We start from the raw sequence: 20114 nt of genomic DNA on the forward strand, positions 1-20114 counted from the left end.
ATTCGAATGCATGAATAATATATTCACAGCTGGCTGTAAACCAAATTTCTGCATGACGTTTTAGTACTAAATGAATTAAATATGAAATGCCTTTAGTGAATTTTTTTTAATTATTTTATTTTTTTATTGTGTTCTTTCCTCCGAGGCTCATGGGTTTTCTGCCATATCGACGACTGTTTGCATGTGTGAATATTTTTAATCTGTGCGACATAAAAAACCTAAATAATTAACTTACCAACTTTATGTCGAGGCTTCAGGTCTAAATGGCTTAATCGTTTGATAGCTTAACTTTTATTTATTTTCAAATAGTAGTGTGATGCTACTAATATGGCAGAATCATCACTTGAACTCAAGCTTGAAATCAACTGTGAAAGCTTTATAATTGGAAAAAAAAAAAAAAAAAAAAAAAAAAGCCTGAGTGTGACCAGAGAGTTCTTTGCTTTGTTTTTGGGTGTTTGAGATTTGGTAATGTGTCCCTACGCTGCCTCTGCTGGGCACCTTGAAGTTTCATCAATGTCAGGATGTGCACGACTGACACTGAAACCAACACAGGAGAAGAGAGGCAGCCATAATATGCATGCAACCGTTTAATTAAAAGCAAGTATATTTTCTGCCTAAGAGGCCGTAGCATCATGGAGCTGATGCCACTGGCTCTGAGCCAAAAGGATATCAAGGACGTTTGTGAAGCTGTCATATTGCATATTTTATTGGTGCTTTTCATAAATAAAAATCTTTTTAAATATATGACTGTAAAAAAAAATAAAAAAAAGTGTAACTTACAACATTGCCGGAGTTGGAAAAAAAGCCTTCATGAGGATGCTGGCTTACCCTTCTCCCTTTGATTAGGTTTATGCTTTTGAAAATTGAGCGTTATGCATATCTAGAAATTACATACACACACAAATATATCATTAGTTGCAATCTTGTGATCGTAACTGTTCAGGCAAATTCACTAATCATCTGCAAATTTTGGCCCGACTTTTAAATCAACTGTCAGGGTTGAATTTTTTTTTTTTACCTTTCGACTTTACCATAAGTCTGTCCAATCATCTTAATGTTTTCCAGATATGTCTGTCTAGTCTGACCAATCAGTGTACTCAGCTGAATTTGGACAAATCCCCTGAGCCGCCTTGTAATTTTAATTCCTGTTTCATGATGCAAAACTGTAACAAATGTCTTTTTTTTTCTTTCTTTTTTTTTTTTTTTGCAAAAAAGATGTTTTGCAAGATTTCCCGATACTGTGTACCGTTCACGTTACCTTGAATAACCAATATGGAATTCACTTTGGCAACTCCTCGGAACATGATTTTATTTATTTTACAGGTGCTGTTTCAAAAAGGTACTAGAAAATGTTATTTTCACTTTAAATATCAACTATGTTAACATCCTGTTCTTCTTGGGAAGGTTATATGCAGCAATTTCAGCTTTTTTTTGTAAGACCAAGTTATGGAAAAAAAAAAAAAAAAAAAAATCAAGCTGTTTGGAAAAGGTGCAGCAAAATCAGCAATTACAAGCATTTGACTTGTAACTGAGTCCCTCTTCAAATACTGCACAGCACTGTATAACTGCACCTTCACCAGCAGTCACAGCCCAATAAATCCACCACCTGTACAGTCAGCAGTGTGGATGAAAACACTAACACTGTTTAGCAAGTTAAAATAGATGACTAACTACTGTCCAACCCAGTTTCCATCAAACTCAGCCAGCCTCTGATTTGGATAAATTGCATTAGTCTCAGTATACATCTGACTGTAATACAAGAGCGCAGGAGAAAATAAATGAACATTTATTGAATAGTGCAGCAGTTTTTCCTCCCATTGGTGCTGGGGTAAGCATGATTTATTGCTATTCATTGTCACTCATGCACTCATATTCAGACTGTAAGCTTTACGTACTCCTCTGATGGAGAAGTTTGGGTGTATTAAACTGGCTCGTCTCCTGTCGATACACTGCTTGTGTTTAGAATATTAACAACACGTGATATGAGCGTTTTGCTGTAATCTGGGCTATGTAACAGCTGCTTCTTAAATGAATAACAATAAAAAAATCAACATTTGGTTAAAACATTTCAAGCAGAATTTTAATTCCACCATGATATTCATTCTTATTTCAATCTGGAGAGACTCACAAAGAGAAGAAAATAGCAGTTAAAAAGATTTAATGGTAGCCTACAATTCTTTGGCGCTTGGACCCGGCAGAAGACCCCGAGCCGAGGATCGCCGTGAGCAGGCGGTCTGCTCGGCGAGCTCGGATAGTCTTCCCCCCCGGGACCGAACCTGGTGGTGGAGCGGAGCATGGAGATGGGAGAGCACGGAGGATCCTAGAGTATGTCCCTCATGATGAAGGTGGAGATGGGGAGGAGGTGGGTCGTAGCTACCCTTGAACTCTTGAACTACCCAAGAGTTCAAGGGTAGCTTGAACTCTTGAAGGTGTCCTTGGATGACGATTGGCTGGAGCGGCGTGGAGCTCCGTTCCCGATTGGCTGAGGCCAGGCGTGGTGATTAGATGATGTGGTGAAGCTGGTCGAGTCTCCCAGTTTGAATTTTCGCCTAAACTCCATTTCAATGATCAGGAGTGCAACACACTTAACGTGTCAGGAATAAACTAGAGAAACATCCTTCAAGATGTTGAGTAATTAGATTATTTTCATTGTGCGGCTCATGTAATATGTCTGTCTGATTTTATCCACTTTAAACAAGGGGTTGTCCTCAATTTATTTCTCACAAGGAAGTACAGTATATATTTTTTTTCTTTAGGTGCATTTTACAAAAAAACATTTAAGTGTCTGTCTTTCTGTTCTGATTGGTTATATTTGTGGAATTTTTCGTTACTGATCAAATGGACACTTGTAAAGCCAAAAATGTTAAGAACAGACAAGCTTTTAAAGGGCATTCATATTTTTTTTTACTACTGTGCTCTTTTTCTGTCAAATGTCAGAAAAATTGACATTTGTCATTCAAAACTTTTTTCATGGGCTTATTGTGATATTCAGATTTCTAGAATATTATCTAACAAAACTACAGTCATCAGACTTAATGTAAATACATTCTTATGATCTAATTTAGGATGCTATTAAGCAACTTCTCATCTTGTTTCTTCTTTGCATCATTATGCACATTTTTCTGCTCTGGTTTTAATATATGACATGTAAATTGTAACGGTTCTTCATAGATCCACTGGGACAGTTTTTATAATTTGCAATCAAGTTCATGTTTTTTTTTTTCTTCTCTAAAGCAAAGTATTTTAGAGATTAAATAGGTTCCATCCACAGTAATGCTGACCATTCCTCTCTGCCTGGTAAACCAGCTGACTCATCAATAACAGTTAGTCCATAGTGTCTGCATTCATTACGCGCTGCTACATCTAGCTTGGTAAGGCCAATTACCACAACAAGGCTCTCATGATATCAGAGATCAAAGTTTAAGTCAATTTCTAAAGTGACGTCGAGAGACATACTGCACGATGCAAATTACCAGTTTGGTTGCCTCTGAGATTTGCAAAGAGGAGTGCGGAAAAGTACATGCTCCATCATGTGTCAAGTGGACCTAAATGTCAACAAATTCTGCCCACCCTGCATGAATAACAAGAGAGAATTTGTAATTTTTTTTGCTGTTCTAGGAATCCTAAAGGTTATAAGTAAACATTCATAATAGCTGTGTGCTAATGCGTGTGCATGTGTGTTTTTCAGACTAGTGGAGCGCTGAAGAAGAGGCGAGCCGCTGCTATCTGCTTGACATTTCTGTCAGCATCGGTATTTGAACTGCTGGATAGCTTTGATAAATACCATGGCTGTCACAGCCTCGATTTTAATTACACCTGACCAGGTCTTTCAGGAGCTCATGGATGAACTTAATTAGCTCACAAGCACTCAGGGTAGTTCTGGTGTGAGCTGGTACCACATGTGCAGCTTCTTCTGTCCATGCATCCATCCAGGAATCGAACCCAGGACCTTCTTGCTGCAAGGCAACAGCTCTAGCTTCTTTTGTGCCTTTTTAAAAAATTTGTCGGTCTTTTAACTGCAAGAATTAACAAAGACGAGGAAAGAAAATGAAAGTGAAGAACACAAGAAGTGTACTCTCCGATGTAAAATGCAGTGGCCCATGAACAGCAATGCTTTTAAATGCCACACAGTGTTACAGAATGAAACATATTGGCAATTGTGTTCATAAAATAACTGTATATGTTGCTTTGGCATTATAAAACAGTGATGAATCTAATTTAAGTTTAGTCTGAAGAGAAAACAACACCCTAATCACACCACTGCATATCTGTTTTGCATTTGAATGACAGATGGAGCTATGGGAAATAACACTGCTGCGTCACTTTCCTCCACATCTGATACCTGCAGTGTTCAGCCAAGATGAAACACTCCACACTGTGGAGTGTGATTTCACTCCACAGCTGCTTCAAACAGGTCAGAGTTTGTTTTCCTGCAGACTCGACTTGGCCAGGTGAATCTTTAGCTTATAGCAGAAGTAAAAACAGAGAAAACCAAAAAGAGGAAGTGTCATCTCACATGCGTATGATTTGCAGGCGTAGACGTGATCAGAAAACCTTTAAATCGTCACTCTGCATCTGTGTGGCCTCAGCAGCATGTCAAAGCCTGTCCCTCTGCGCTGTCTATTTCTGCATCTGCATTTTGTCTCATATACAGCATGCTGCATAGCACACTGTCTCACTTTGTCTCTTTTAGGACATCTTCTTGTGACGGTGCCACAAATAAGTGGCCATTGTGACTGCATGACACTATTCACCCGATTCGGTCTGATTTCAAAAGTGCAGTGTGAAAGTAAACGGATCCAATTCCATCATGTGGAAGCCCTCTGGACTGTTCTTGTGTGAGAATCCTCCTAGTGACATTATACAGTATATTTTTATATATGATCCACACATTCACCACAACACTCACGCTGTCATGCTGTTCAATGGAAACACTTGGTTTACTCACCGCATGCTAAATAATTTGAGTGACTCCAACTGATGGCAGCCCGACCTACTTTCTGATTTAACTCATCTCAGATTTATTTGGGAGTACTCACCGAACATTGAACTTACACTCTGAGTAGATTCTCAAATATAGTAAAAAAAAAGAAAAATGGTGAAAATATCCTGACAAAAGTAGCTTAATCTGTTATACCTTTCATCCAAATAAACATGCATTACACAAGTCAGGCAGGCGGTAAAGGGATGCACATTGTTTACAGCTGTGACAGAACTTTTCTTGGTTTAGATCCATGTGACATTCACAGCAGAGACACAGCAAAAAGGGAAGGGTACTGACAATTTATTTGTGGGTTTATAAAGGACCATTTTCATCACAGTTGGACTTCCTGAGAAAAGTCTTGGTGTGTCAAGAAAACCCACAGAAAAAAAAGAGAGTGGTTCTGAATTGTCTGGATTTGTTCTGGATATTCTTTTTCATATCGGCAGTAAAAGGTTGGACATTTCTGCCACGTTAAGCCTTAAATGCCCATGCAAGAGATAAAAGGGGGCATATGAGTCGATTGATGTGGCTTATGTAAAAGCAGTGGTGAGTAAAAACACCATTATTACATTAATGAAATATGCTTTCATCTGCTTCCGATTGTTTTCTAAGGACTGCATTTAGGACAGGTTGAATCATTATATTCACTATATTTTCTATATTGTGACTCTCTTCATCAGATAAAAAAAAAAATGTTTGAGGCCCTTTTCGAACTCCTTGAAGGCTTGTGGAGTTTGTCCGTATGGAAAACCAAGCACAGAAACAATAACCCTTAACTATGAAACAGTGACGTGCCGAGTTTTGGTTCAACACATTCTGATCTGAGATTGTACATACGGTAAATCTGAATACGTTACTGGAATTTGCATTCGGAGTGAAAAGACTGTTTTCTCCAAGTAGTTCATTCAGACAGGCCGTTGGGTTTTTGCCCTCATGGTATCTTCTTCTAAGAAAAACTTTCATATGTGATTTCGTTAATATTTTACCAATGTCCTTAAGTGCAAGAAGTTCTCACTTAATTAGGAAAAAAAATAAAGTCTGCAAAACAGTCTCCGGGCTGTGTGGTATTCATGTCAGTTCAATTTCAGTTTAGCACCCTGACGACTAAAGATAATACAGAGACCTGAGTCCCAATAGCTCTCCTCTCTGCACATAACAAGGCCATACTGATGATTAAGTGGCTGGTGTAATTTAATGAACACAAAGCCATCCAAGTGGAAGGACATTTTAATTGAAATCTCCTTCTGTTTAATAACTTAACATATTCTGAGTGAGACACTCTTCAGGAGATATCTGAGGTGAATGTGTTTTCAGCAATAAAAAGGGAACTGTGTTCCATTTATCCACATTGGTCTTCAACTCCTCAGAGGCTTGCCTACTGTTCTTCGCACCGTTTACCTCAGGCGGAGCGACACTGTTTTCCGAGCGAAAATCCCACCTCTCTCTTCTGTATTCGCCCTCCTCCGGTCTTGTCACAGACGTAGATGAGAATAGAAAGCTGCGGTTGCTCACTTTCACCCACTTAACGGCAAACATTTCACAGGAGTCAAGAGCCAAGAAAATATGTGAAATAAAAATAACTTCTTTTCCAACAGTGATGTTCTTGCCAAGTTCTTTGTTTTATAACTGCATTGTTTTTTTTTTGCAGCAGCAGCAGCTCGACAATTTGCACATTAACTGAAAAGCAAGCGATGCACTTTTAATCCTTTATCTGTGCCTAAATAAACAAAAGCATATATTTTAGTGCAATGTCATACCAAAAAACAATAATTTATTGTCATTTCTTTTGCAAAGATCACCATCATCGCACATTTCACCTTGCTACAAATGTGTCACGTATGCATTACTCCATCAGACACTAATCCAAAACGTACAGTTTTAAATTTCAAATTTACAATACGTCAGTTCAAAATGAGGCATTTCAATGAGCACTGCACTTAATACTGAACTATAAAGACGTTTGATAAAAAAAAATAAAATAAAAAAAATAAAAAATGTCTCTTCCACGGTTCTAAAGTGTTCTGAGTCCTGCTCAGTGGCAATCATCCAAACACCAGTTTAAAGGGCAAATATCATAACATTTTAGAGCCAGAAAAGCTAAACATCTTAAAATGTGGAACAAATATATCTTCCAATCAGCCTTTCCATTGTTTTTTCAAACAATTATTATTTAAAGACATAGTTTTCTTGAGGCAAAAAAGAGCCTTTGCTATAACTCGTCTGTAAAATGAAAAGGCACTTCCAAATATGGATGACCATGCATCGTCTGGAATAACAGAGCAAAATCGTTTTAAAGAGAAACTGATGAAATCTGACAAATAAAACAGAATAAGCACACTTCTTTTTCTTCAGAAATGCTTTGCACAAGAAAAGTGGATGACAGGGGAGGATCTTCTCCTCAAGCAGCCCACTTTAGCAACGACATGTGAATCAGTATTTTACTTTCTTTCCCGTCCATCTTACGAGTTATTAGCCTGATTTAATTTTTAGGGATGTGCTGGGGTGAGAAAATTAACTTGCAGCATTTAGGTGATGTCTTGAAAGTGATGTCAAATGTCTTTGAAATGAATGTCGTAGAAGAGCAAGACATTATCTATTTCACCCACTGACACCAGGTTTATGGCGTCCACTGCATGGTCACAGTGCTGATGCTCGTACAGAACACAATGCCGGTCAAAACCAGACATTTCATTGTTTGTCAGGAGTGCTAGACTGCCAAAATCTTTGTTATTTTTTTAGTTATTGTGAAAAGGGGTAATTCGTCACTGTGGCCAAGTACAGGCAGATGAGATTTAGCAAATAAACCTTTTAAATCCTTTGGTAGGGTGCCAGTTCGTGACGTCTCCAAAGCACCAATGCTAAGGCAAAACTCCTCCCGACCATCTCTTCCTAACTTGACTACTAAACTTACAAAATTTAATTACACCTGGAACTTATTCTACCACTACTTTAATTTTCTTTGGGAATCATTGTGTAGTGCATTAATGCCCAATTCAGTGTTCCAGACATAACATCATTACTCTTAAGAAAATTTTGGCTACGTTTCTGGCAGCTTTCTGTTTGGTGTCTCTCTTTCACTTTTTTTCTATTTTCTTTCTCCAGTTTGGACCTAGAAACCATTTACTGTACATATTTCATGAGCTATAAACCTGAGTATGTTTGAAAATTTAAAGTTGGGAAAAAAAATGATATGTGCCCCTTAAACCTAACTGCAAACATAATTCAGAAACACCGTTAGAAAGTCTTTCAACATATCCAGTAACCAAATACTCCAAATGTACATGATATATTGTAAATAAGGCAGAAACCCCCCACCCCCCAAAAAACCTCTCAGATACAGAGATGAACAAACAATTTTGTTTGCATGGAAAATAAGATCAACCAACCAATGCACTATTGAGGTTAGAGTTTTTAAGGCTATGAGTAAAAGAGATTTAAATTGATGTATAAAAAATCCCAGCATGTAAAAGGAACAGTCATGTTCATCTGTTCTTGATTATGTTTATATTATATATATAAAAACAAAATAAACCAAAATATGACCGCTTAAAAACAGATTACTTTTAAAGGTAAAAATTTCAGTTTCATTTTGAAAGTTTAAAGATAAAAAAATAACAAATGTACTTTAACGACTATTTGATCACAGTTTCAGAATTTTAATGAGCTTCTAAAAGATAAACAAGAAACCACACTGAAAACCGAATCTAGTCCGAAGAACGACTTAATGCTGTTTTGAAAACTCCTCTGCTGTTCTGCTCAGGTGGTGTTTGATGTGCTTTCCTGATCAAAGCTGATGTTTTTGTTTTTTTTTCCTAAAGGAGCTGGTATATTTTTGCAAGAACCCATCTGTTTGGCAAAGTAAACAAAAAAATGATGAATCCAGAGACTAAACAATCCCTACAGATTGATATGTAATATGCATGATGAAGAGTGTTTCATCTCTTGGTAACTGCTGTATGCTTTTGTGAAATAGAGTTTCAATCACCTCAGTGCTTTCTGATGCACTTTCTCAGTTGAGGTATGTAAACTAGCGCTCTGAGGAATTTAAATGAGCTGAATTAGTATAAATCTGGAAATAGCGGCTTTGAAGCCTTTTGATTGATTTTTATTCCTATTATTTTGTAAAAACTTTAAAAAGAAAAATAAGAAGTCAAATTTTAGAACTTATTTGTGCGTGTGTGTATGTGTTTTTTTTTTTTTTTTTTTACTATTACACCTACTGCAAACCTAAAAAGCTAAGTCAAAAGCTTAGAAGTGCTTAACTGGATTTTTCTCAGGTTGCTTTGGTTTTCTCTGATAGTTTAATAACAAGAATGTCTGAGTCTGCCTAATATTTTTGTACGTCGTCCTTTGGGTTGTAATGGCCTCCTGTTAAAGGGGGTACAGATTAGACACCAAAATAGTTTGTCTGTAAAATAAGGAATAACATTCTTTTTGTAAACATTAGATTCCAAATGGTCAAACACCCTTCCTAAAGTTGCAAAAACGATGATTGATTAAACTGAAATTTTGTCAGATTAAAGCCGAGTGCCAATCTAGTTTGTTTGAAGATTTGTTGCTTTTCACAGTTACTGGCACCCCACGTAAAGACTTACCAAAATCTTTAACCCGAATTTATGAAGACTGCAGAAAAATAATTATACACACTCACACACACAGTCGTGTTTTCATCACTTGTGGGGACTTCACATTGACTTCCATTAATTTCTACAGCCTAACCACCTAACCATCACATACCTAACCCTTACCTTAACCTTTACCCTAAACCTAGCCATCACAGACCTAACTAACCCAAAAACAACAATTTCCCTTATGGGACCAAGGAAATGTCCCCACAAGGAGCAGTGGTCCTCATAACCCCACATTGTGGACAGAAATAGGTTCCCATAAGGATATAAAAACCTGGTACACACACACACCCCAAATCCCAATATTAGATTTAAATATATTCATTCAGTAGCAACAACCTATCCTATATTGAGAAATTATTGGCACCATCTGAACTCCTGCAAAATAAACACAACTGACTCATTCTTTTAATTTAAACTTTGGTGTTTGTTAATTCATAAGAGCTTCCAAAACGTCTATCCATAACATGTGGTCAGTTTCCAATAACCACTCCTCAAGACAGGGAGGATAAGAGAGCGTGTCCATTCTAGAAAGGCAGGTTGTGTGTGGATTTATAGAAACCAGGAAATAAAAAATGGCTTCTAGCCTTAGCTTAACTACAGTAGCTTTAGAACAACAATTTAAGAAGTTTAAAACTAAAATTGAGACAAACAAAACTTGACGAAAACTCTTCATTACCTTAGGATGTCATCAAAGTAAAACATTTTTAAAATAAGTCACAGTTACAGAACTACGGAAAAGACTGTTAGCTTGAGGCCATTAAAACCTCTACACCCGAATTTATTATAAACATCTATTATTCAGTATAGCTTTACTAGGGGTGCTGGTAATTGTGGAGAGCACTGTGCATATGAAAACATTTGTAGCTATACATATATTAATAATTACAATTTACAGTGTAAATTGTAGTTGGAATTTAACGGTCAAAATATAAAAAATACTAACCTTTTTTCCGTGAAACAGCATCAGAAGACCATTTTTAAGAATCTCTTTAATTAAATGGTTGCTAGTTGCTCACTTCCAGCCATTATAATAATTTAAAAGCACTTTAGTAATCAAACTGTTAATGTAGCTCAGTTAAACCTTTGACCGACTGCACTGTTTTGTACTTGGTGAGGAACATCTGTTCAGCAACCTGCCAGCAGCACAGAGGAATCTGATCGGCTTCAGCTCCAGAAAGACAGCATTGAAAACATAGGTAAAGGAAAAAATTACCTACTGTCAAACAACCATCGTGAGATATATAGTTTAAAATAAATATGAAAATAGAATCGAAAAGATAAACATGTTCAGAGTGAAGTATTAAAATAATTGTCAGAGTTTCTTAGAAAATGCCATGTTTCCCAGGTCATGTGAGAAACTGTTTTGAAAAAACATCACAAAAATGTCATGACGCCACAAATAAACTCTTTAAAAATGCTTTTTGGGATACAAAGAGTGAAAAGTGTTCCTCCGACCTTCCACTTAAAAATGCCGCATTGAACGAGGCAAGTATGTTTTACCACATGGGGTAGAATGTAGGCTGTCTCTGTCCTATACAGTAGTGACTGAGAGGAAGGCATTATGCACCTTTGCTCCCTCGGGGGCCTTAGTGCCGTGTGTCATCAGCTCCTGGATGGTCATCCAATTGTCCAAAATCTTCTTATTGCGTTTCTTCAGCATCTTCTTGTGGCTGAGCTCTATAATGCTGACTTCCTTTCGACCTTCGCTGCTGCTCTGAGGGTTCTCCTTCAAGCTTTCCAGCCGACTACGCTGCATGAATTCTCGTCTTCTCCTCTGTTCTTTCGCCCTGACCAGGTGCTGTTTCCTTTCCTCTTTACTCCAGTACCTCCCCATCTTCATCTCACTCATTGCATCGTCATCCGTCGTCATCCCCCCACTGCGCTCCTCTTTAATCTTCAAGGCCCGCTCTCTCAGGATCTTGTCTCTCACAGGCCTCTTGGTGATGTAGCGGGTGCCATCGCTGCGGATCTTGACTTTCCACTCCATCTTGGGTTCATTAATGGGTCTCTGAGGCTCTTTGCAGACACTAAGCAGGCTGAGCTGGCTCTGAGCATACTCAACAGCTGAACGCTGCTGGATCAGCTGCATGTAGCTCTGGTAGTGGCGGGCATGGGCTGGAATGTTGGCCTGCCTCTGCTGGGAACTGTGGGAAGGAGAGAAGTAAGGAATCTGGGAAGTGCATTGTTTTAACTTTTTTTTACCCTCCTCCTCAGCCTGAGGTGTCTGATCTGACTCTGAAGGGTTACTGTGGTCGGGGCTGCTGCTTTTGCCCAGAACAGGGGTTCTGCAGGTCGGTAAGGGGCTTGGTGAGTGACCGGTAGCAAAGCCGCCATAGAGGTTCCTCTGGTTGGTGAGACTGACCATTCTCTGGAGAGAGTGCTCTGGGGAGCGGTCCATCGCCAAGGGCGTGCTCCGAGAACTCTCGGCAGTGTTGTAGGCACTGGAGCTGTCCTTGTCAGACTTTTCCATCCTCTCATTAATGTCCCCCAGCTTACCCTTAACAGACTCTCCATGTTTGGGGCTTTGACTTTTGATGGAGGGCGCAGAATGTCCCATTAAGGGAGATTGCTGACTCTTGCGCAGCTTATGGGCCTGCATAATGTTCTGACACTCAAGTTCAATACTGCGTAGCTCCTCATTTAGCATACGCAGCTCATGTTGCACATCGCTCTGTTCCGCCATGCTGCACTCAATAGTACTGCGGCGGCTGTAGAAAAGGTCGTACTCGCCGCTGTTGCGTATCTGACATTTTAGCTCCAAAAGTTGCTGGAAACGATCTCCCTCTGACTCATCGTTGTCCTCGTCGTCTTTGTCCTCCAGTCGCTTGCTACCATTGGTACAATGGGAGTCCTGACTGTCCCGTAGGCACCGGGACAGGCGTCTCTGGATTTGGGCTAAGACGTTGTGGTCTGAGTTTTCCTTTTTCTCTTTCAGACTTTGCAGGCTGTCTCTTGAGTAAGAAAATGTTGAACAGGAAGGCTTGTCATCTTCGGATCTCTGAAAAAGGATAAAGAAAAAATACCTTTAGTAAATACAATCTTAGGTCTAGATATCGGTTACATTTGCACTGTCTCTGATTATGTTAGCTGCAAACTTACCTGTAAATAAAAATTCTGACTTTCAGGTCATAGAAACATAAATTAGTTAGCTTGACCTGAAAAGCTGCATTATTGTTCATGCGCACCATTTTGTGGATCAAATCTGGGTTTCTCTCATATAATATGGACTTTTTTTTTACCCTTTTGCGATAAAGTGTGGCGTGAGACAAAGCGCGCAAATCTGTTTCTGTGCACGTTACCTACTCTGCATACTATGGACAGCTCTCAGTGTAGGAGAAAGCTGCAATCAGAACAGCTGAAACACTACTACGTAAATTTTATGACACTCATCAATAACTTTAGTCTGCATCAGAAAAAATGCACATTGGAAGAAAAATCACTGAGCAGTCAAATCAATATAAAGAGGAAGCCTGCTAACACTTGCTTAACTCTAAATGAAAATATTCTTGTGGGGTGTTTTACAAGGATATTGCTTCTGCTGTGATGCTAATGTTTATATTATGTTACTGTTATGTCAACTGTAGCCCATTCCCAGGCTTCCCAGTCTTGATCCAACCTATTGTTAAGATAGCAGATCATAACCTTCACTAACATAACCCGGTGAGACAGACATTGGACACAGCACCATTTACTGTTACAGATCAAACTGTCTTTTTTCTTAGCTCAGAAATGAACCTATAGTTCATATGCACCGGTTCGGTCCATCTAACACCACCAGCCACCAGTTAATCAGCTGATGGAGGAATCTGTTTGGTATATTCCATATACATTATGAATGATTTTACCATTCTTTTCTTTACTCCAGTTTTCTTCTAGCTAGCATCAGTTTATGTATATGTAATAAAAAAAATTAACCTACTAAGACAATGACAAATATCTCTTTTTTTGCTTTTTTATATATAAAAAGTATTTAAATTTTAAAACATGCAGGATGTTTGTTTTCAAAGATTTATTAAAGGAGGGAGATAATAGGGCAGTATAAACTTGCATCGCTTTCTTCACTCTTGTAGTCAGTATAAACTTATTCTACACATTCCCAACAGACAGGTTTTTTTTTGTGTGTGTGCGTGCGTGTGGGCGTGTGCGTGCGTGCGTGTGCGTGCGTGTGTGTGTGTGTGAAAGAGCGCTCATGCTTTTACAGCTCATGCTTTGGGGATCGTCTTGTTTCTGCCACGCCTTTGAAGTTTCATTTGTATGGATTTTCAACGAATGCTCTCGTCCCAAAAAAGAGAATTTTAGATTATGATTATTAATGTTTGGAATTTAAATGGTTCAGTAGTCCCACTTCATAAATATTCATTTAAATTAGCTTTTTTTCCCCTCCATTCAAGGGACAAAGCCTGTTTTTTTTGGGGTTTTTTTACAAAAAAAAAAAAAAAAAAGTCAAGGTAGTTTCATTGTCATTTTAAGCTAACTTTGCATCAATGTCTTCTTCATGAGGTGGTTTATTCCATTGAACCAAGTAAAGCCCCTTGTGTATCAAATTAATTTCAGGAAATTTTGAAAAAAAATGGTTGGACCAACACATGCATTGCCTCTGACCTGCTGCTTTTCCTGTTCTTCTTGTAAGGCAGCTAATTCCATCTCCTCTCTCTGCTGCTCCTCCAACATTTCCATCTTCAGCTGCTCCAGGAACTCACTATGCTCATCATCCAGCCAAGCCTCTTCCAGCTGGGGGTGAAAGCATAAGGAAAGCACATGGTGGAGAAACATCGGTGGGGGGTGGGTAATGGGGATCACAGAAAAAAACAAACAAACAAAAAAAACGGGAAAAACATGAATTTTCACGGCCCAAAGCCCGTAACAATACAGTGCCTTAAAAACAAATAGCTGGATTTTCCAAATGGGTGCACAAATGGGATTTCCTGAAAATAGGAAACTGCAGCTGTGTTTGATATTTAGCTTCTGCTTCTAACAAAAAAAACTGCTGATCTTTCAACTGCACCAATCCAGTCTGACGGGCGGTAAAACCTCCGTTTTTGACCTTTTACCTTTGCGTCATCCATCAGGCTGTTTGATCTGAGCCGAACGGTATCCATATCTGATTACTCCACATTTACTACTGGAGGAGCCACTTAATTACAAAGAGCCTACTAGTGCTTTTCCTGCTCATCTGCACTGCGGCAGAGTCCTTCTACTTACTCGTCCCTGGCCTTGGGCCTGAACTCACTCCACATTAGCATGCCATTAGCTTTTATGGCTTACCATTGGAAGTCAATTACAGTGGCGCTACATAAAAATAAAACATGATGAGGTGTCCCAGCGGTGGCTTCCACCAGGAGAAGTTGTGTGCTTGGTGGGAAGCGGGGGCTGGTTGGCCATCCGGGAATGGTAAAGCTTGCTCTGAGCAAATAATGCTAATGGAAAACCCTCCTAGTTGTATTTCATAAAACGTTTGCCTTGAAGTCAGCTGTCACTTGGGTATAAAAGCGTAGTGATTCCAACCTGCATCTCAGGTCGGGCGACCAGTAGTATGATGTTCTTGAAGTCATCACTGGAGAGAGCAGCCATCGCTTCTTCTCTGTCTTGCACATCATTGCCATTTATCTGCAGATGGAAGAACGACAACAAAAAAAAAAAATATTACCACAAGAGCAAGGTTAACAGACAAGCAAGAATGCACATCCACAGACACACAAACCAATAAAAATAAAAATGAATTGCCCAAAAAGGACGTTATCTTCTTGAGGAGAGAGTAAATGCTGGCTGTTTCGCGAAAATACAAACCAGGAAGCAAGCTGTTATCATGAATTAGATGGCAGAGTTGTAGCGTTCGCCAGGGTTTCCGCAGCGTACACAAATCCAGCCGTACAATTAGCCGACCACAGACATGCGGATTCCATTTCTTTTTTTTCTTGCGCTGAGAATAATGGTCCTGTCAGCAGCGGATAATGGGGCAGGAGTACCGGTCCGTTCACAAACGTGCACATGCCTCATCCTGGCTAAAATCAGCCGCACAACTCATACTAGATTCAACTGGGCAATTGCCTCGGTAATGGTTATGCATCCAGCTCTCGCATACTTTGTGCAACTCGGTTCTCTGTCCATTTGTCATCAAGGTTTTTCGAAACACTGAGGTGCATTTGCATAAAAGAATAAATATCATTTTTCACTGCTGGTGAGCATTTGAGCAGTTCCCTATGTGGAATTACTACTACCCTTGTTAGGGATGCCATTGATTGAGTTATTTTTGAAGAATTGCCATCAGAGTCCAAGTTTAAGTTCAACTCTTGACAGCTGTTAGAGCTTCATTAAGTTTAATGATCAATGGATTGTCAAGGAAATTGTAAGGATGCTAAATTTGCCTATTATTTTACCAAATGGTTCTGGATGAAAGTGTTGTCAATCAGAAAGAGACTTGGGTCGGTTGAAAACAATGGATGTACGAGTCATGTTTGAGATACCCTTAAAAACAAATTGCTGATAATATCACATAATGTTACTTACAAAAATCTGAATTGTCCCCTTAAGTGGAATAAAACCACAGGACTAACATACACTTCTGGAAAAAATTAAGAGATCACTGCAAAATTATCAGTTCCCTGGTTTTACTCTTCATAGGTCCATGACTGAGTAAAATGAACATTGTTCTTTTATTCTATGAACTACTGACAGCAAGTCTCTGACACTCCAAACAAAATTTTGTATTTATTCACAGAAAATGAGAAAAGGTCAAAATAAGGAAAACATGCAGTGCTTTTAGATCTCAAATAATGCAAAGTAAACAAGTTCACATTCATTTAGAAACAACATTGCTCATGTTTTAACCCAGGATGTTCAGAAATCAATATTTGGTGGAACAACCAGAAGGTTTTCAATGGGGTTCAGTGCAGTGGGGCTCTTCATTTTTTCAAGAGCTGTATATTGTGTCATATGTGGTTTTCATAATTATTTACACCTGATCTGATAAAAGGATTCAAATGCATTAATCTTAATGGTGTGTTTGAATTTGACTTCATGCTGGCAAGTTCCTGTTCATCAATTATTCAGATCAGTCCTTACTGTTACTTCCCCACTGCTTTAAAACTTTACATTCCACCAGAATATATGGCTTGTATATTTTGCTATTGATTAATCGTGTGTAGCCTGAATTATTTAAGCAATTTTAAAGAGAGTTTGCATCGTAGTGGGAAACAGAAGTGTATCCTCCTCCCCCGCCCCCCTTCAAATTATTTCCACTGAACACACAGAGGTTGAAAGCGAAGTCATTTCGTGACAACACTGAATGCATCAACAGAACTGAACCACGAGTCACCCTGAAGACGCAGCAGAGCACAAAGCCTGACTAGATTTAAAGTGCTGCCATAAACTAAATGTTGTGTTTAGCAAGTTATGTGGGCAGTCAGAGAGCCTGGATGCATTAATTAAGGAGGACGGATATTTGAGTAGTAGGATGCGAGAATCAGAGAGATGAAAAACAGTAATTAAAGCACAATGTAACCGTATCTGTTCAAAACACAAACATGCAATTATCAGAGCAACAAAAAGGGCTCTAATTGTTTCTGAGTTCCTCTTATGACAGAAGTGAGAAAAGTAAAACGAAAATCCTTAATGAACCCCTAACAATGAGACAGGATGCAATCAGTCCCTTCCTACTGTAATCGTCGCAGAGAGCAGCATTTTCACCATAAGGCCTGACAAATGCTGCTGGTGATGCTCTCTGCTCTCAGCGCTGAAGATGAAGTTAGAGGCTAATGGCAGTCACAGCCTCTGAGCCATCACACAGGAGGCAACGAGCTGCAACACAGCGCCGTCCTGAAGCAGAACCCTTAAAAAAAAAAAAAAAAAAAAAAGCCCCTGTTGCTGCTGAGTCGGTAACTAAAACAGCTCGGGGGGCATTTCTTCCCCCTTAACAGTCACAGCGGGGGCAAGTTCCCACTATAATGTGTTTCCATTAAAAATAAATGTGCTCTCTTGAGGGAAGACACTGGTTCAGTAAAACAAGACAACACAAGAATCTTTTTGTTAAGCCGAAGATGGACTGGTGTGGAGGAGGTTGGTGACAGAGTCGAATGCTGCACCTGTAAGATTCGATCCCCTTCTCGGATCCGCCCGTCTCTGGCGGCAATGCCGTTCGGACTCACCTGCACATCAAACAAAGAATGACTTTAGACAGAATGCTCAGGAGAAACAGGGAGGATATTTTTTGCAAGATTCTAGTTTGCAGCGTTTGTAGCGTTTCATAGCGTTTAGGGGAGGCGTCAGACCTAACCACTGGTCTTGGATCAGATTTCCGATCTTTTTTGAAATCTATTGAAAACACACAATATTTACCACTGGAGTTGTAGTGACTATTTTGATCTTTTTTGTTTTCTCTCTCTCCCTAGGAGCATCTTCAAAGGGCGTCTCTGGTGTTTAGGCTCACTGCAGCACACAATGCGCTTGCTCTTCTCGGAAATAATGGTTGCCAACAAGGGGGCAGGAAACTCTTCTCTCGCCCTATAAACAGCTATTTTGAGGCAATTTGTTTCACTTCTTCCAATCAGACTGCAACTCTGAGGCGGCTGTGGAAGTACGATACTCCATCTTCATGATCGTTCCCTCCCACACGGAGAAACGCTCATTAAACCAGAAGCAACGTTCTGAGAAAGAAATCACTGAAAGACTGGAACCGAAAGGAGGTACGGTGCCTTGCAACGGTTTTCATAGGACTTTGGCTCCTTCAGATATTATTAGATGTTTTGGGGAAAAAAAATTTTAAAATCCAAAAATCTGAAAAGGTCTGGTATGCATTTGTTATTAGCGGATTTTGCTAGCTAGCAGAGGAAGGTGGCACAATTGATAAGATCAACTAATAGCATCAACAATTCAATCCCCCTTAGGGTTGTTACAGAACATTAGTGAACAAACGGCATCATGAGCACAGCTGTCAGCTAGGTCCTGATGACATGATGATGCTGCTGGTGGCAGCATCATGCTGTTGGGAAGCCGGTCAGAGTTGATTGGACGACGTTCACCTTCCAGCTGGGTGACGCTATCCAGAACTTTACTGAAATAGTCTAGGTATTTTAAAAACATAATAATAATAATAATTGAAAGGTTAATTTATTTCAGTAACGTCATTCAATAAGTGAAACACAGTATATAGATGAGACTGTTGTTTTCAACTTTTGCAATAATAACATACATTACATTTTCTGGTCGTTATATATATATAAAAAGAAAAGGTGCAAGGGTTATGAATATATAAGCAAGGCACTGTAACTAGAAGACGGGAGTTAAGAGGCTTTTTTTTCACAAAGAGTTACCACCTTTGGAAAAAAAGAAATAAAATAAAATAATTGATGCTATTACTTTGTAAGTGATCAATAAAAAACCAAAGTTGTAAGTTCTGTTAAGAAGGAAAAGCCTTTTATCACTGGCTCCTTTCACTTATAAAAGATCAGAGTGTGTAATATTCTCCTGTACACATTCAGTCAGTTCATCTGAATGCAGCTCTGTCCTTTTCTTACTTTTTTTTTTTTAACAAAATAAACACATATATTGCTGTCAAAAACCAAAGTGGGCTGAGATTTATATTCAGCTCAGCTCTCAAAGCCAACACCTTGCATGGTTGGGGAAAACTTTAAATGAAGCCAGGGAGAAAGTTGAGGAGAATTGTGAACAGTATTTGAAAAGAAACGTTGTACAAAAACAAAGAACAAGTCTTTTTCTTTTTTTTTTTGTGCGTCAGAGCCGTCTTGTTCTCGGCTTCTTTGAGGTTAGCCGAATAACACACTCCACTACGAAAAACACACTCGGTTTTTTTTATTTTTTTTATGCCTTTCTTTGCTTGGTGGTCATCTCATCTTGGCAGCTGACAGCAGAATCACGCAAGTTAGATCATCTGTTTGGGTAATGTAATTTGTGTCTGATGAGAGTTCAATTTTGAAGTACCGCAAGCAATAAAGAGACCCGCTTTGCTCACATGAATACTAAAGTAAATCATAAATTGGTGGATGAATATGAAATGTCACATCTGATTCAGGCTGAGAAGCGCAACATTGCACCGGGGTCCTCTGATCTGGATAGATGATTGTTGGTTTCTACAACAGAGTTTAATATGTAAATGAGAAACTTCAAAGAAATGAAATATTCCTGGAATATGCATAGGGCTTTTGCCCTGAGAGGTTTAAAAGTTTCATTTTTCAAACAGCTAGCATTCAAAACTTTAGCATTTGGGAGAAAACCAGCAAAAGGGAGTCGGAGGGTTTATGTGTCTACCATGTTTTTATGTGAAGAAAACCTACTTTGGGGAAGACAACGTGTCTATAGTATACCCTCACTTCTCCCCTGTTTATCCCTGAAGATAGGCACTAATCCTTTACAACTCTGCAGGAATTACAATGGATGGATGGATGGATTCGGTTGCTTAGCTCTATCATTTTCTACCACCTTGGGAGGTGATTCCCACTTTGACTCAGAGGTCTCCAGTTCATATTCCACATGCATTGCTTTCC

The 20114-nt window shown here is 39.1% G+C and overlaps 2 protein-coding genes across 5 annotated transcripts in view; one reads left to right on the top strand and one right to left on the bottom strand.

The window, feature by feature from the left end:
• Nucleotides 1-20103, top strand: part of LOC122835260 (glucoside xylosyltransferase 1-like) — a 64217-nt gene extending 44114 nt beyond the window's left edge. The window contains exon 8 of one of the 2 annotated variants that reach the window (XM_044124151.1): nucleotides 18003-20103. In XM_044124151.1, the coding sequence (XP_043980086.1) occupies nucleotides 18003-18209 (207 nt within the window). In that variant the 3' untranslated portion in view covers nucleotides 18210-20103. The remainder of the gene's footprint in view (nucleotides 1-18002) is intronic. The other variant, XM_044124153.1, reaches the window with a different exon arrangement.
• The window catches only part of LOC122835259 (PDZ domain-containing RING finger protein 4-like), a 133042-nt gene continuing 113348 nt past the window's right edge, over nucleotides 421-20114 (bottom strand). For all 3 annotated transcript variants that reach the window (XM_044124148.1, XM_044124149.1, XM_044124150.1), the window contains 4 exons: nucleotides 17697-17759; nucleotides 15121-15222; nucleotides 14218-14346; nucleotides 421-12613 (listed from right to left, as the gene is read on the bottom strand). In XM_044124148.1, the coding sequence (XP_043980083.1) occupies nucleotides 11147-12613; nucleotides 14218-14346; nucleotides 15121-15222; nucleotides 17697-17759 (1761 nt within the window). In that variant the 3' untranslated portion in view covers nucleotides 421-11146. The remainder of the gene's footprint in view (nucleotides 12614-14217; nucleotides 14347-15120; nucleotides 15223-17696; nucleotides 17760-20114) is intronic.

The sequence above is a fragment of the Gambusia affinis genome, linkage group LG08 (assembly GCF_019740435.1).
Source record: "Gambusia affinis linkage group LG08, SWU_Gaff_1.0, whole genome shotgun sequence".
Taxonomy (NCBI): domain Eukaryota; kingdom Metazoa; phylum Chordata; class Actinopteri; order Cyprinodontiformes; family Poeciliidae; genus Gambusia; species Gambusia affinis.